Source organism: Egretta garzetta, unplaced genomic scaffold, assembly GCF_000687185.1.
Source record: "Egretta garzetta isolate BGI_Z169 unplaced genomic scaffold, ASM68718v1 scaffold156, whole genome shotgun sequence".
Taxonomy (NCBI): Eukaryota; Metazoa; Chordata; class Aves; order Pelecaniformes; family Ardeidae; genus Egretta; species Egretta garzetta.
Window position 1 is genome coordinate 767,915 of NW_009260125.1, and position 18,799 is coordinate 786,713.

Here is an 18,799-nt window from a genome sequence, read left to right on the forward strand (position 1 = left end):
ATTTATCACCAAGGAATTCTTTCACAGATGAATACTTAAATCATCACCCTCTGAAATAATACTTTATTTCTAATACTAGATAGAATTAATATCTCAGTTAAAGAAGTATTGAAATATTCACTATAGTAACAAGGAAGGGAAGATCTGCATGCCAGCAGTACCTGTAATGAAAACGCTGTTTCAGAGTCAATTTGCAGGCATTTGGAGGGCTGGGGGATGACACAACACCGAGTAACACTTGTATGTAACACATGAAGTCAGTCGCCAATGAAATGCAAAAGATCCAGTAATTTAAAAAAAAAAACAAAAAAACAAAAAAACAAGTAGCTACCATCTTGAAAGCTATTGGTAGTGACAGTAACAACGTGATTCTGTGCTACCCACAAATATGGTACCAATATCTAGGGGAACATGTCTAAGTTTCTGCACATCATGTCATGAACTGGAACATCACTGCAAACGCACGGAGGTCAATGCCACTGCAGTACAGGCAAGAGGCCTTACGCAGATTTTTACAATCTGCAGAAGAACAAGGGCCAAGAGCGACAACTAAAACACTGGAGATTTCAGCCGAAATAACAGAAAGATTTATATATAACTGAAATCGGGGGGGGGAAGCAATAAGCAAAGACTAATTTCAGTACATCAGAAGGCATGAAAGATTTATTGCTGAAGCAAAAGTCTGAAAATATGAAGTTGGAGGCGCAGGAATAGAGGTTGCAGCACAGGAGCACTTGAAACCAAAGCAAGACCTTTGTCAGACTAATGAACAATTCGGGAGCTGAAATTCTCAGAAAGAGCAACCGCATCAGAATGAATACACCACAGGCAGAGGACAAAAACTTCTCTTTTTTTCTTTTTTAAAAAAGCAAAGTCAGAAGTATACCCTAACACGGCCAGTCAACCCAGACTGTCCACACCTTTGAATACAAAGGGAGTTCAGATAGCCATGGGTAATCCCATTATTGTTCGTATTCTGTCTGCAAGGAATTCTGTCAAAAAGTAAGAATCTAGTCTGTCCCAAAAATGAAAAATAAAGGATGCCTAAAAAAAAAAAAATTCGCAAAAACTGCCACTTTTTTTTTTTAAATCTTTTAAATCTGAAAGTGATAAAAAAGGAAAAAAATGGGTTGAAGATGTAGGCAGTTTAGAAGCAAAATTTCAGATACCTGAGCAGAAGTTTGAGGCTATATCAGCCAAGACCTCTGAGCAGGTCTTCAAAAGGAAACAGAGTTCTACTCCTAAGTGTAAAGTCATGTTTGCTAAACCATTTTCAAAGATTTATTTTTTCAGCGTGAACAGGGCCTACGATGCAGAAACTTGTTTGCTGTCACAGGGGATGTATATACTTCACTGAAATCTGACAGATTTAAAAAAAAAAAAATTACTTGAACCTGAATGATCAGCATGCAGATCACCAGCATACAAATAAGTTGGGTTTTTTGGGGGTTTGGTTTGTTTGGGGTTTTTTTTTTTTATTTAGTTAAATTGTTTGTTTGTTTTTATTTAACTAAGTTGTTTGTTTGGCTGGTTTTGATAAAGCTGGAGCTTTCTGCTAACCTACTTGGAAGGCTGCATGCTTGGTGCAAACTACAACCTGCAGCTCTTCTCTTTTGCTGTTCTCCAACAGCCGGCACACAGAAGGGGAATGAAAAGCTACGTGATTGTATATGGATGTTCATGAAGCCAGAGAGATTACAGGTGGAAGTTTCTGGATAATCCAGAAAACACAAAGGTAGCTGAGACCACATTTCTCTCAGGCAAGGCTCAGATTCTTACATGAGCCAATTAGTTTTTCAAATCAGAATCTGCTAGAATAATAACTTCCCATGTCACACATGAATCATTTGCTTATGGTGTGAGGGGAAAGCAAGGTCCCTGAGGGTGCAAAACTGGTAGTCATCTTTTAGCCAGCATCAAAGAAAAGAGCAGTAAGACTTAAGGACATATTAGCCACATCCAAGAGACTCATGTTTCTATTGCTTCTCTAATACATAATTATGGCTATGTAGGAGTAATGTCTAGCAATTCAAATATTGATTTAATTACTAATTCCTTGACAGACCTATTTTAGATTTAAACAAATCAGGGCACTCATCTGTTAAGTGGCTGATTTCAGTGTGAGGGCTAAGTACACAGTAGCATTTTGAATTTTAACGAACTACAAGCAAAAAATGTTTGCTTTTTTGAGAAGGGTCTCAGGAAGTTGAATTAGATGTTACCTGGAAATCACATTGTTCTATTGCTACAAATAAAGCCAAAGTGATCACTAAGTGCATCAAAGGTTATAAAGTGGATACGTAAAGTTCCTGAAAGTTGCAAGGAAAAATTAAAAAAAAAAAAAAATTCAAAGATACAGAGGGCTTTGGAAATAACAACAGGCCTAGGATCTTAAGTTTTAAATACGTAGTTGAAGGACAGGCTGTAGGGCAGTTTACTGCTGTTTGTAGCTACCTGAAAAAATAATATCATTCAGATGTGTTTGAACTATACAGTAATATGTTACACAAATTAAATAAGTTAAGTGACAGAGGTTTTGCTATTACCACATCAGATGCTAGCTAGCCTTGAAATCCTCTTCCCTCAGAACACAGCTTAAGAGAATTCAAGCGTTCCATGGGCAGGGAGAGAGGAGAACGGTTAACTTGGACACCACTGTTATTTCCTTAACAACTCTTGCTTCCAAACTGGGACTCATGAGGAATCTTCCTACTAGACACACTGTCAAGTATCTTTATTGCCTGGCACTATCAGCATAAGGAGCAATTCAAATCCAAATGTGTCTCAGCAAATTACAGGTCACTGCCAAAGTTGAGGCCTTTATAGCTTGACAAGTAACCACTTAAATATTCTTTGATTTTAGTCAGATAACTGATTTAAACTGAGGGGGTGGTGGTGGTGGTTGGGTTTTTTTAACATGAAATGGAACTGTTTTAACTGTGGCTTGAGCAGGAGGAGGAGGTAAGCGTAGCAGGGAGTTTGCTCCCTTGCACCAGCTCATCTCGAGAGATGCCCACAGCTACTGGCAGCGCTCCAGGAGCCCACAGGGCGCCCCACTGTCCCCCACAGCACGGGATGGAGCCTCACTGCTCCACATGAGCATCTGACAGCAGAAGGCTGGGGAGTGCCTTTAGTGAGCAGCTGTAAGGAATCCTGTGAAGGGAGGACCGATTTTGCATTCTGACTAATCTTGATTTACAAAGAATGCCTCAGCTCTACCTCAGTTCGCTACAGCTCCTCAGCCCACAACGGCGTAAGGGCATCCTATGCATTAGTGCAGGTAGAAACATAACCATTTAGAGAGGCAGTTCAACTGAATTTTTTTTGCAGACCCAAAAATAAAACCAATCTGTTATTATGAACCTTTATTAAGTGGCTCACATTTCAGTATAAATCACACTAAAAAGATTTTTAAAAAAGATATTTACACTACAGTGCTGACACATTTAAAATGAAAAAATTGGTATAAATAAGCTCTATGGAAAAGCCTGGAATTGTCAAAAAGAATTCTGGCTCATCTTACAAAAAATATATATGTTAAATGTCAGCTCTACTCTAAAACCTACAACTCAAAATTATTTAAAGACTTCTTTATGTTAAACCTGCAGTGTTTACAGTGCATCTGGCCCTAAGTGCTTTGATACTTCACAGTTATGGACAGGCACTGAGGAATGTTACAAAGCTACATAACTATTTTCTGTAACAGATGCGGAGGCAAGTCACAAACTTGCCTCACAATTTATGAATCTTTACATTATTACATCATTAAGTTTAAAAAGGAATTTAAAACCATATATACAAATTCAGCACAAAAAATCATCCTCTCTTTGTCCATGCAGTTTTGGATATGATGAACTATGTTGTCTTGTATCATCTGGATGCACGTGACCTCCAGGGCACAACTTGCCTTGTAAGTCCTTGTTGCCAGGTTCAAATTTAGAATCCATTTCCAACTTAAATGCCGTCAATTCGATGTGATCCAATCTAGTCTGAACATTCTGGGCCCCGACGTCATTAAGTGCCACTGTCTTTTCAGCAAGATCAACATTCATGGGTTCTTCTTTCATTCGGTGAGATGCAATAGGTTCATGTTTTATGAGGTATTTTTGCTCATCGTACAAATTCTGCTGTCAGTCTGAAGTCCAGTAACCGAAGACTTGGGGTCTGCAGAGGTCCCTGCTTCAACAGTACTTGTATTTTGAGAAAGTTCTTCCTCTGAATGATATAGCTTGAGACGGATGTGCCAAGCCAAACTGCACACAGCTGAAACTGTTTTGAACTGGTGCACAACATTCCTTGGGATAAAATAAATGTCATTATCGAATAACTGAATTCTGGCATATCGAATGCCTTCCCTTCGCAGTTGATTAAGTTTTGCATCGTCAACCCACTGGACACACTGGAGGAAAAAATTAATTAAAAAAAAGGGTGAAAACTCTGATTTAGGACTTGGAGGACACCTGACCAACAGCTCATAGCGTGCTTACCTGTGAGAGTGGAGGCTCATGCAAATCTAATTGCATTCGCTGAACTACCTCTAAGAAGTCTTCCGCATGAAAACAAATTACATCTTTGGTTATACGAGGCTGCTCAGACCTACAGAAGAGTAAGAATTGCACCAGTCAGAGGCTGAAACTAACGTGCTACAAAGAATAATAAAGAAAATCTGCAAGAAAGGATAAAACAAATGGTAGAAAAAGCAACAGTTCTAGCATAACCTACATGTTTGGAAAAAAGGTCGAGTAAAATGTCTAATTCTCAAACACTACCTCATTAATTGGTTAAATGAATTAACCACAGTTTCTTTACAAATGGCAGTAATGACAGCAATGAAAGGTGAACAAAACTCACTATTTCTAGTTTTTGTTTTTAACTGACCTCCGTCTGCCTTGATGCTGAAAGACAGATGCCCCAGACATCTGGCTTACTCTGCCAACACTAACATGATACGCCCCTCAGGCACCTCAAAGCAGGCAGCAGTTTGACTAGCAGTATGGCAACCACTGGTTAGTACCTGAGCCTCAAGCACCTTGTTCAGAGTTAGTAGTAAAGCTGAACCTACATTAAGCTGCCACAATGCTACTAAGCAAAACCAACTACGATCCTTATCACTTTTGAGCTAAAAGCCAAACTCAGTTGTTCGACAGACACGTGTACAATTAAGCTCCATGTGTTTGGTTTTGAGGGACATTTGGATTTTAAAAGGGTTTTTTTAAAGTGTGCCGATATGAAGGTTTAGTTTACATAGGAGACAGCTCGCAGTGGAGCAGTTTTGCAAGGAAAATTTATCAGCCAGCAAGAGCCTGGCTGATGACCTTCTTCCCCCATCCCCTGCAGAGTCCTCCCAGGGTGACCGGGGTGCAACGCCTTCCCCATAGCTGGCTGCTGTGCATAACCGCACACAGGGCGTGCATCTGGGCCCTGCCGAAAGGGGCCTGGGACAAGCGGGTGCCCTCCTCCCCCTCTGGCACCCACAGGGCCAGGCTGGCTCCTGCCACCCCCAGTGGGCAGCCATCCCCAGTGCCCCATTCCTGCCACCTCCACCCCTGCAAATGGGGCCACAAGGCCGGATTTACTGGGGCCAGGAGAGGAACTGATGCAGCAGAACAGACTGATGTGTTTCAGAATTTAACAGATGTTCAAGCACTCTTTTTTAAAAGCAAGATGATAATAAATTTTTGTGTGTATATATATAAATGGTGTTATTAACATTCTAAGAAGCCAGCAATGACATACACTTTATCAGGCTTTTTAAATTGACAAGACATGTTTATTTTATTTAGGTCATGACCTCAATAAAGTAAAAAAACAGTTTGAGGCCATTTTCAGGGGGGTAAAATCCCAGATCAGCTACTGAAAGTACGCTAGGGAGAATTTTCAGACCACATATTTTACTATCAATTTTACAAAGATTAAAATGTGTCTCTATTTCAGTCTATATACTCCTGAAGAAGACTTATGCACTGAACGCCAAAAGCTTACAGAAACTTCTCTACTCAGTGACATTAAAAAAATTAGCTACATTAATCTACTTTTTATAATGCAGTTATGTTTTCTACTTTAAGAATATGTATTTGCATCTGGAGTCAACAATATTTGTAAATGGAGTTAAGAATTAAAAGTAATACAAAGAGTATTTGTACACTAAAAGAACTTCAATCCAGAGCAACGTTTTCACAGCAGTGTCTGTTCCATGCGTTATATGGAACAAAGTATAATTAATAATTTGTTTAAATAATTCCTTTTCTCAGCCCCTGTATATATGTGCAACAGTATGCATTACCAAATCCACGTTGCAATTCTACCACAAACCATGACACTCCTTTTGCAAACACAGAAAAATTACTGCCAGATCATTTTTAATTCTGCATTTGCAGATTTTATATTTAGCACAAGTTTTAGGTTATATTTTGTAAAACCTAAAGTTTAGGGGGGTCCCTCCCCCCTCCCTCCCAAGCAAAACAGTAGGATAGTTCAGTTATATGTCCAAAAAGACATTAAATCCAAACAGAGCTATAAGGTGACTTCAGAAAAATCCATTTAAGTCCCTACTAGAGCACTGCTAGAACTATTTTTGGCAATAATTTTTTTCCTAACCTCATTCTTCAAAAGGGCTGGGCTCTTTTTGCTGTAACTTTTCGAAACAGATTCAAGATTACAGGTTTTACCATGAATATTTCTGACCTAATGCATAAAGTCTGGCGATACATAACAAATTCCTGGAAAAGCACTAAGTTCATGTTCTGGAACACAAACTTGAAAGCTGCTTGCTGAAGTGCAGGACAGAGATACTTAATTTTGCCAACAATGCCATAAAGTATTTTTTGCTGCCCCTGTAAAAACCCACCCAAATTTCCCATGTACAAGTTTTCAAACTTTACACAATTTGAAATTTTACCAGCATTTCTTAAGTTCTAAAGCATGCTTGGTATTACCTACAAAAATGGCATTAAGTAATCAGCATGATCACACTACTATCAGACTTCAATGCAGTGCAGTCTTGAAAATGTTTGCTAGCAATAGCCAGAGCTCTTCTACAATTCATAAATATTCAAGGAAATAAGATCATAATCCATAAATTTTTACAAAGCATCTCAAATCAAGAGCTGTCACATTTGAGAAAGCAAAAATTTTTTTTTTAGTCTTCCAAATACTACGTTTTGTTTCCAGTTCTGTCCTCTATCCCCAACAATGCTTTCTGCCTTTCAATGGTACGGTTCCTGTCTGTTCTGAAAGACACCAGTTATTCTACCTAACGTTAACATTCATGCCTATCAACTACTAAATCTACAGCAACTTCTTGATTACAAGAAGCTTTTTTTGCACACCCTATTAATTTTTATACTAACTGAACATAAACTAACAACTCAGTTCAGCAAGTGTAACAATTACTTTATTTTCTCCTCAAAGAAAACAAGGATTTTATATAAGGTATCTCATCATTAAAACATGTGCATTTTTACGGCCATAGTGCCCTAATCATCCCTGGAGTACCTCCAACTTTCAGTTTTGTTCAACTAATCAAACAGATTAAAAAAACAACCAGAGATTTTTTTCAAAATTTTCATGCATGTTGTTTCCTTCAAAATAAATCTACCCACAGCTGACAAATTATGGTAAAGCTAATATCTGAAATTATTATAATATGCTGCATTAATTAATGATGCTTCATTATCATAAGCCCTGATTAGTTCTCTTCATGTAAGTACTGTGAAGTGGCTTTTCAAAATTACACAAAAAAGTAGAAAGGGAAAGGAGAAATTATCACTGAGGTCAAATCACGCTTGAAATAAATAACTTTTATTGTGTTATGTATTTTCTTCTACATATGTCAGTCCCAAATTTTTTGTTCTGCATTAAAAGATACATTTTCAGACCCAACTGAAGTGAAACACCGATAGTTATTCCCCCTCTGCCAAAACTGAAATACTTTCAAGTTTGTTGGGCAATTTTGCCTATTTTCAGGTCACTTTTTAATCTACGCAGTTTTTATTTTGACTAATTCCATTCCTGTTTCCAAGTTTAAAAGGAGTTTTAAGGGAGGTTGAATAGACTACCCTTTTCCATAATTTCCAAGGTATGAGAGAAGATAATTGTTTACATCTGAAAAACAAGAACACTTATTTTTAGAATGTAAACCAATGTGTAATGATTTCCAAGGGAGGTGGATCTTGTCATGAAGGTATAGGGTGAGAAGGGGAAGTTCCCACAGACATTCAAATTACTACCAATTTAAATTCTTCTTAATGTCCACAGGCACGCAAGTTTCGGCTGGAGTGGGGGGTTTGGTTTTGGGGTTTTTTTTTTGTTGGGGGGTCATTTGTTTTGGGGTGGTTTGTTTTTTTTTTTTTTACTTTCTTTGATAAAGCTTTGAGTGTGTCTCTCATATATGCAAAGTGTAATCTAAAATAATCGTATCTACACAGTATCTCAGCTCTTGCCCTGCTACCACTGCTCAGTTTTAATTCACTCCGGCTTCTCATCGAGCAAGCAGGACATTTAAAGCTCCAACTATTATTATCCTGAAGAGGAAGTAAATTGCAAAACCTCAGAGCCCAAAATAAAAACAACATTAACATCTGAACAATCCAGTTCTTCCCCAACAGCAATTATTCAATTTTCTATCTCAATGAACTCATGCACTGTAACACAAATTTGCATAATTTCATCCAAATGGAATTCACTCTTCTAAATTCTAGACAGATACAAAGAGCAAAAGGTGGCTTTAGCATTTACATATGCAAAGGTAACCTCCAAAACTAAGGTCATCCTCCCAACCCAAGGTCAGAAGATCCTGAAAAATGCTTCCTAGATCTGGGCCAGGAAGCCCATATGATTATGGGCTTTTTATTTGGCTAAAATGTAAACAGCTTCAAATGAGACACAATCATTTCCTGAATCTCGTATGGGAATTCTAAAAGACAGAAACCAAAGAAAACCACACACCCTTCAACAGAATTCTTCCTAGGTGATCTACCGTAAATAAATCAGGGTTTTAATGGCCATGATTTTGTAGCAGAAGCATAAAAATTCTGCTCATTTCCAGACAACACAAAGAACTGCCAAAAGGTCTTCATGTGCACCTCTGAGGCTGAAACTCAGGTCAGTCCGTATGCACTATTTAAAGCAAAACATCGTGTGAACTGTTTTCACATCTACCATTAACTCAAGTTACAGCAACTCAACTATAGCTATTGAACTGCCATCACGAGGCACCTTTCCAGTTTCAACCACACAGCAAAATTGTACCCAGTCTAGCAGAAGACAGACAAGCATACCCAGTGCACAGAGATAGAAGGGGTGGGGGGAAGAGTCCAGTAGCTACTAAGTCTTCATTAAATAAATATCTAATACTAGATTAACCTATTCTGTGCTCCTTCTACCAACTATAAGTGGGAATTCAGGCAAGTATTTTTCAAACAGTTAGTTGAGTAAGTCAATCGATACATACCACTCGCCACAGTGCACAGCCTTCAGTACTCCCACAGCAGCTGTAGTCTGTCGTTCAAAACCTTGTCCTATGTGATCTGCATGGGCTCGTGTCCGGTCTTCAAATAGCATTTCACGGGGTTCGCTGGTTCGAGGTAGGTACTGCAAGTTTTTTATTTCATTGGTAGTTCTGTACAAGAAAATCAGTATTAGCAATACAGAAATTTCTCTTAATTACTTAATTCCCACCATAGCTAATAGCATTGCTTTTCTCCCTTCAGTGAGAGCATCCAGTCAAGTGAGAAAAACAGTAATACTCAGGACGAATTAGAAATGTAAGGAGTTATACAAAAAAATCAGAACATCTATGCAATTAAAAAAAAGCCCCAAACAAAACCAAAACCAACAACACAGTGTCAGGGCCCTGAGTGAGCTAAAAGGCCCTAATGACTGAGCAGCCTCACCTGCCGTCTCCACCTACACACCTGGACAAAGAGCCCAGCAGCTCTATTTAAGCTTAGGCCTAGGCCTTCAGTCCTGGCCTAAGGCATGCTGCAAGGAGCACTGGTTTTCACCTCAGCCAGAGGTGTGCTGGACCACAGACTTGCTTCCCAGCTTTACCTCTGGAGAGCGTTATCATGATGGACTTCCCTGGCAGTCATTGGAACTGATCCGCACAGGCAGACTGACTTCCTTGGCTTGACCTCAGACCTGCCCCCATCACCACACACTGGCCTGAGGCACTGGAGCCTGGGATGAATTTGGTCCCCAAACCCCAGGTCTGCCCTATCTGCCTCCCTCAGGCACTGTCAGACCAGGCCCTACCATGATCAGCCCCTAGCAGGGAACTGCCAGCCTTTGCTACTTCTTAGTTGTTCAACATACATTTCAATTGTCCCTGAAGTCATTCTTCATCATTTATGTTTCTACCAAACCGCTGGGAAATTTGTATGTATATTTAGTTCTGTGTTGTAGAACTGAGAATGAGAAGCAGCAAAAGATTATTTCTTCAGGGTTTAATGAAATTGAAGGGAACACTGCAAGAGGAAGAACAGAGCCATGAGACCATTTTCTTGGCCACGTGGGAGCCAACAGCATGTGCCACACTTTTCCAAGAGCTATTTATAATCATAACATAGCCAAGGTTGGAAGGGACACCTGGAGACTGTGTAGTCCAGCTTCCCCCACTCAACTAGAGCAGGTTGCTCAGAACTGTGTCCAGTCAAGTTCGGAACAACTCCAGAGATGGAAACTCCACAAGCTCTCTGGGCAACCTATCCTAGTGTTCAACCATCCACACAGTAAACTTTTTTCCCCTCCCTTATTTTAAGTGGAACTTCTTGTAATTCAGACATGATACTCCAGATGTGTCTCACCAGCGAGAAGCAGAGGGGAAGAATCGCCTCCCTCAACCTGCTGGCAGCGCTCTTCCTAAGGCTGTTGGGAGGCTGCTGGCCCCCTTCACCACAGAGGCTCGCCAAGCTGTATTCCACTGGGACCCCCAAGTCCTTCTCTGTCGGGCGCTGCCCGGCCAGTTGGTGCTCAGCCTGTACTGGTGCACAGAGTTATTCCTCCCAGGTGCAGGGCTTTGCACATCCCAGTGTTAACTTCATGAGGCTTCTCCGGCCCCGTTCCACCCAGCCTCTCAAGGCCCCTCTCACTGGCAGCACAACCCTCTGGTGCATCAACCACTCCTTCCAGTTTTGTATCGCCTCCAAACTTGCTGAGGGTGTGCTCTGTCCCATGATGCCAGCCATTAACACAGGTGTTGAAGGGTACTGATGCAAGGTTTCAATGTGTGGGTTACTCAAGTAGTGATTGTCCTCTATCTGTCCATCCTTTGTGCTGCTGATCACAATCCTTTAAGCACAGCACTTAAGCCAGTTCTTGAACCACTTCACAGTCCATCAGTCTAGTTTGTCCTTCCTTAATTTGTCTACTAGGATGTTTTATGGGACACAGGTGTCCAGTGGGGAATGCCTTGCTAAATTCAAGATAAACAAAACCCCTGGCACTCCTCTCATCCTGTTAGCCAGTCATTTTGTTTTAGAATGCTATCAGGTGGGCAAGGCATGGTTTCCCCTTTGTAAAACAATACTAGCCTCACCCAACGATCATCTTGTCCCTCATGTTTGAAATGGCATCCTTCCCAGGATGAAGGTGAGGCTAACTGGCCCGCAGTTCCCCTGATTCTGTGCCACTGAAGGCAAGCAGTCCGTGCTCCAGACATTCCTACTGTCTCTGGGACCTTGCATTCCTGAAGGTAAATCTCAACAGTAAAGACAAGGGCAAAGAAAGCACTGAGTATCTTGGCCTTTTCTGTGTCCTTTGTCTCCTGGCCCTTTGACCAGTTCAGCAGACGCCTTAGATTTTCCCTGGTCTTTCTTTCGCTGTCCACATGCCTGTGGAAGTCCTTGTTGCCCTTCACATCCATTGCCAAATTCAACTCCAGATGGTATTTGGCTTTAACTGCATCCCCCTTCATGGCCAGAAAGCATCTCTGTACTTCTTCCAAGCACCTGACCCTGCTTCCACTTCTTGTATGCTCCCTTTTTATGTTTGAATTTGGAACAAGAGAACTCCAAAGACATGATTTCTCATGACACATAATACTCAAGTACTGCAGAGGACATCCCTACTCTTAAGCGGGTACTTATACCCAGTACCACGGCAAAGGATAAAGACGTCATTTAATGTTGGAGGTGTTACCTTTCAGATGAGAAAGAAGCACTTGTCCCTTGAGGTCTTTAAACATCCACTTACATTTAAGAACAGGGGTATTAATTCCAGTCTCTTGGCATACATCAGTAGTTGTATGCCTGTTCACATTTCCCTGCAGTTTTCACCTTAAATTCCTAAGAAAGCTCCAAACAGGACCAACACCTTGCTTGGCCAGATCATAGATTTTTTTTTTTTTTTTTTTTTTTAAAAACCCACATCTTTACAAAGCAAAGCAAATTAGAAGTGTATTTTGAGACAAGGATTTACAGAAATTTATACTAAGATATAGTATGAACCAGTACAAGGTTTGGGATAAAATTAATTTGTAGAGAAAGAATATTAACCAGACATTTATCAAGCAAAATAATTCAACATACCTCTTCCTTTTGAAAGGTGACTTTGGCATGTCAGCCACAGGGATCATCTGTTCTCCTGGACGTACCCACATAATGGGACCATCATCACTGTCTTTACGACTCTCTAATTTTAAACTAGAAAGTGTTCCCCATGGCAGTGTACACTAATGGGAAATACAAGCCACAATTTTGAAGTGAGTTACTTTAAAAACTTTTTAAAAGCAACCTTTATCTGTCATGATGAAAACGTTTATTAGACCACTCAATTATCTAAGCAAGCATCACATAATCTCACTCTATTACAACAGAACTAAACAGTATATTGTTGCCCTTCTCCCAACCCATCCCCTTCTGTCCTTACTTTTAAGAAGGGTGATTCTTCCAACATATCAAGGAATTCAGGGAAGTAATCCCCCACTTCCTCATCAACTGCTCCAACCAGGCTGATCTGTCTCATTGGGCCAGCTCTATAAGTACCATGAGAGTATGTTCTTTTTACCTACGAGTAGAATATGACAGCAAAAGTTATACCAAGTCCACTACTGCTCAAAGTCTACATTCAATAAACACCTTTAATCTCTATGGCTTGTTTTCTGATTGATATTAGCCCTATAGTCTTCAGTATACTTAAGAATATTATGAAGTCAATTACTATGAACTCAAAGACCGTTCTTATTAAAGATACATGACAATTTTTATTTTATTTATTTTAAAGTCTGAAGGTAAGATTGAGTAACTATTTATTGCCTTTGAAGAAAGTAACATTCCAAGGTAGTTACTGTGAAAAACTATTAGCATATCCTTTGCTCAATAACTAGTAAGTAAGGATTCTTACCTGGATTACTCAAGTCTAGCTGAACTTTTACCTTTTTCCTGTAACAGTTAGGCAGAACCCTGAGTTACAACTAATTAAACTCTTAATTTTTCCTCTGCTGATCATCACCAGTATGGCCTCTGTGTGAGCACATTAACTGGAGCTAATTACCACAGTGAAAACAAGGCTCATAAAGAGTACATGAAGAGAGCAAGTGGCCGTTAGGCCTTCCATTTTTGCTGTGCTAACACGTCTTGTGCTCCGTTAAAGTTTTAAAGGGCTGTAACATTCACCTCATGAAAAACCCTTTATTTTGAACTTAAACAGAAACACTTTCTTATAACTTTTTTTTTTCTCCAATAATTTAATCTGTCATGTTACATCAACAAAATGCCTAGGCATGAGATTGATGAGGATTGCTTCCCCTTAAGCTTCTGATCTCCTATTTAGCAGGTTGAGAGACACAGTGGTATTATGAGATGAAATACAACCAGATCAGAACAGAGGGAAGAGCAGATGGATTACTGCACAAACCAAGTAAGGCTCTTGCACTGCATCCTTAGACATTCTGCATCCAAAGCAAGAAAAGAAAAAAGGTGCAAGGAAGACAGTTAATGAAGTAATGTGTAGCTATGGGCCTCACCCAAGCAGACTATTAAAATTCCTAGTAATTATGGCCGTGCAGAGGAGAATTAGCAGCAGTTCCTGAAAACAGGACTAAATCATACAACATGGAACAATACTGTGCCCCTCAGAAGATAAGACTGATGTGGTCAGATGCGTTCCAGAAACACAGAACCAGATACTCTTCTTCAGATCAATCTCCGTCATCACGCACACCCAGAAGATGGAAGACTGACTAAAAGTAGGATTTTACAAAATCTCTGAGCTAATGTAATGGCAAACCATCACAGCCATACTGAAGAGAGCAATACTGCTAGACAGTAGTATAGTCCTGTTCCCCAAATCCTTAGTCACACATTCCTGTATGGACAGCTGGTGATTTTGTGATAAAACATCAGAAAACATTAGTTTCTGCTGAATCTGCACCAGCCCAGCCCTCAGCTGTACCTGCACTGGCACAAAGCATCAGGAGCTCACACAACTAAAGCACTGGCAGCACAAGAAAGGGACACTCACTTGTCATTATTAGCTTACTGGACAGACCAATTCCAAAGTACCCTAAAACCACTTTCTAAAGCTACATATAGCCGTAAGTCTGTTACTCACAGTTTACTGATAAACCTAACATGCAAATGGATGTTTCTTCCACTGGCACAAGTAGTTTAGTATTCTACCATTCCAGGCCAGGATATTAAGCTGCCCAGGGAAGTAGCTGAGTCCCCATGCCTGGAAGTATTTAAAAGATGTCCAGATGTGGTGCTTAGGGACATGGTTTAGTGATAGACTTGGAACTGTTAGATTAACAGTTGGACTCAATCTTAAAGGTCCTTTTCAACCTAAATGATTCTGTGATTCACACAGCACAGGATAAACTAGTTGTGGAACTACTCCAGCTGAAAACTACAACTTCCCAAAAAAATACTAACTGAAGTGAAGTTAGGAGAAGCTGTGAAGCTTTCAACTGATCACACTCACCATTCTGGCTTATGTACCACTAGGTGTTGGCAGTAGAGCATAAAGCTAGAAGAAGTGCTCAAGTGCAACATAATCCTCACTTAACGTGGATCAATTAAGAAATTGCTTATATATTGCCAAAAAGACCATGTCACTGAAAGTTAAAATTGAAAGATCAACTCGGCTTTTTTAAGCATTCTTTGTCCATCCCAATTCACTCCTAGCTCTCCTGATCAATTATGGTCCCCTCATTCACCAAGCAGAACAGATTCCTTTTCAAGATCCAGTTTGCGAAAGGTGAAATACCAAAAATAATGCTAACATAATGTTAAAGTTACAAATGATGAGTGATTTCTTCTGTGACCATATTGAGAGTCATATCATTGCAAATACAGAGAAAGAAGTGTTTGAGTGTTGAAGAACTCTGTGGTGGGCTAACCCCAGGCAGCAGCTAAGAACCTCACAACCCCTTGCTCGCTCACCCACTCCTCAACGGTGAGAGACGTGGGAGAGAACAGGAAAAACAAGGAAATGCATGGGTCCAGATAAAGGTAGTTTAATAAGAAAAGAAAAGAGGAAAAAACACCAAGTGGTGTTTTTCACTACCCACTACCTCCCACAAGCAGACTGACAACCAACCAGTCTCTGAGCCATAGCTACCTTCCAGACCAACACACATCCCTGCCCCAGCCCCCCTCAGCTTTTTATTGCTGAGCATGATGTTATATGGCATGGAACATATCCCTGCTGTCAGTTTGGGTCAGCTGTCCCAGCCATGTCCCCTCCCAACTTCTTGCCCACCCCAGCCTACTCACCAGGGGTACAGAATGGGGAAGAAGAGAAAGCCTTGACGCTGTGCAAGTGCTGCTCAGCAACAGCCAAAACAGCAGCGTGTTATCAACAGTTTTAGTCACAAATCCAAAACACAGCCCCATAATAAGCTGCTATGAAGAAAATTAATTGCAACCCATCCAGACCCAGTATAAACAGAAAATGAATCCATGCTGGCGATGAAAGGGGAAGATCTGCTATCTCCTTTTCCCTTCTTTCCTGCTAGCAGTAGGTCTTCCAAAGGTGGAACAGGGAGCCAGCTTGGGGAACTGATGTTATTTTAATCCACAAATTACCTGAAGAATGTATTTACTTACTTTAGAAAATTATATAAATAAGAATTAAATAAAGACATGGGTCACAAAGACTAATTCCTGTCCAGAAAGAACAAGAGGGAATCTGGAAGAGAAGGCAGCTGTTGGCAGTGAAAAGTGACTCCTACCTCGTCTTTTCCATGGACTATAGCATCCTAAACTCTAGACTCAGGTCAGGGGTTCCCATTTAATGACACGATCTTAGATTAGGCTAAAGAATTGGAAAAACGTATGTAAAAAAGGTGAGGTCATTCTTAGAGAGAAGAACTAGCTAGCAAACAAAATTAATTTTCACTCATCACTCCAAAATCAGACTGCTACTAAGTAATAGTGTGGAAACAGTAAAAACCTTCCATTGATGTTTGACCAATGACAAAAGTAACATTAATCCTCTTAAAAGACAATAACAAAATAATCTACAGCATATTAGGTAACAGCAACATTTCCCTTCCCTTGTACTGTCAGTATCCTTTGGCTGGTTGGTTCACAGGAAGAGAAGATGACTCCTTTATTTCTAAACTCACAAAAACAATGCTGATGTACTAAAACCAGTACTATTTCATCAAATTCTACACATTAAGTTATGCACTGACCACAAATCATACATCTTTTATAGGGTAATCTTCCTGAATTTAATTTTACAGGTTACAATGTGACTATGTTTTTAGAATGTTACAAATTTTCTAAAATAAACAGCTGAAACAATCTAAATCCAGAATAAAAGAAGGAATCAGTTCTTCTAGCATGTGGTCAACATGATCAGAATCAATACACACACACACACACAAATCACCAATTAAGTGCAGTATAATACGATGGACAGATAAAACAGAAGCATATAACCGCATAAATACAACATAGCCTAACTTCTTTCTTCTCATGTAGCTTAAGTTTGAAGTATGTCACCTAAAAACATGCAAAAGGAGACTGTGTCATTCTCTCGCAACAAGGTAATGGAAAATTATGACAGTGAAACCAACACTGAATTCAGAATTAGTAAACCTTGAGAATTAACAGCTTCTGTGACAAGTATGACATCAACTGACTTTTTTAATGTAACTTAACTTGCTCAGTTTTAAGTAAGGAGTTCTAAAAAGCAAGTGTTTTGACATAAACATCTCTGTGTCTAAAAGAATCTGAAGACTAAAACTGAATATATGTATGATACTGACAATAATATATTTGACCATTATCATCCTACAAATAAGAAACATTTTAAACACTGTTATGTTAAAGGTGTTTCCATTTTCTATTTGAAAAAGACACAAACTGGAAGGAACAGTGTAGAGAAAGCAAGCATTTCAAGAGACTAATTTAAAAAATGTAAACTGGGGCAAGTCACAACTTAATTCCTGGGGAGTATGGGGAGCATTCAGTTTAAGTTCTCACATTTTGCTGCGAGAATTTTAAAGGTTTAATTTCTTTCGGTTAATACCAGGAAGTCTGGAAAAGCTGTCGTCAAAAGAAACCCAAACAAACAAACCACTGAACCCAAAATAATTTCAAGAAGCCCACAAAGAAAGCCCCACCAGAGACGAATAATGAAACAACAAAAACATTAAATCACCATAAAAATATGCCGGGAGATCAGAGGGAACAGTGGGTTTCCATTTCACTACACAAGTGCACAAGCTGTGCACTTACACACTTGTATCTTTAGAACTGAAACCATCCAGCTTCCATTCACTCTTATTCCTCTAAATCCGTTACCTCAAACACTATAGTCATGAGGAGACAATGTAGCATTTCTTATTTGGTACATTTTGAAAAAGTGGCCAAAAGGTTTTCTGTTCCTTGCCAAGTCTTTTCAAATCCTTAAATGCTTATGTATATTTTTAGTTCCAAATGGGAACTGATACTGAAGCATCAAAATTTCATCAAACAAATATTCATCAAAATTGCTCTGAGTTTAAAAATGCTTACAAATCCGCTTGGCTACTTTTGACTTTCAAACCACATGTACTTCATACTACTTTTTTTTTTCTTTATTTAAAAAAGAAAAAAAGTAGAGTTTTGGTATCAGAATAAGATGTCCTGACAGTTCTAGCATTACTCAAAGGTAATCCATTACCACTAAAGCTTTAATTTCAACAAATACACCATTCGCCAATTAAAAGTTTCTGGAAACGCAGTCACAAGATTTTGACTGCAGTGCAGTTCCAGCAATGTCTTTTTACCACTGTAGGCTTGTTTAGCACTTCACGTGTTTCACCTTGCAGCAGAAATCTTCAAGTAATATGATGGATCGACAGACATTTTTAAAAGCAAGATGACCTATTTTTCTGAATTCTGGTGACACAAAACCAATGGAGCAGTCGATAAAGAATTAAAAAAAAAAATTAAGAATAGCATCAATTAGATACCTTCATGGAAAATGATCTTGTGAAAGCAAAGTAGCTATTATGCTCTTGTAACTCTGGAAGATCTATGACCAAGGTTCAGTCTCAGATCCTGTCCAAGCTGCCAGTACAAACCTCTAGTTTTTTGTTGAGGTTTGGGTTTTGTTAATACAGAATACATGACCAAAGTGAGCAACATACAACAGTCACTTCATATTTGAAAGGAAAAAAAAAATAAAGGAGGCTATACTTTGGGGAACTTGCATAACAGCAAGCAGTTGCTAAAAACCGTTGAAGCTTTTTAATAACTAACCAAACATTCAAAAAGCTTAAGAGCAAGCAGCAAATTTTATTGAAAACAAAATTCTACTGAAAGCTACTGAAACATAACTATACTGGAACTACATGTCTCTTCAA

At 39.4% G+C, this 18,799-nt stretch overlaps 1 protein-coding gene across 1 annotated transcript in view; it reads right to left on the reverse strand.

Annotated features, from left to right (window-relative positions):
- Positions 1-305: 305 nt before the first annotated feature.
- The window catches only part of RSBN1L (round spermatid basic protein 1 like), a 48,611-nt gene continuing 30,117 nt past the window's right edge, over positions 306-18,799 (reverse strand). Inside the window, 6 exon segments of the mRNA XM_009641392.2 lie at positions 306-4,099; positions 4,102-4,399; positions 4,488-4,596; positions 9,452-9,619; positions 12,528-12,670; positions 12,868-13,005. Coding sequence (XP_009639687.2) covers positions 3,804-4,099; positions 4,102-4,399; positions 4,488-4,596; positions 9,452-9,619; positions 12,528-12,670; positions 12,868-13,005 — 1,152 coding nt within the window. The 3' untranslated portion in view covers positions 306-3,803.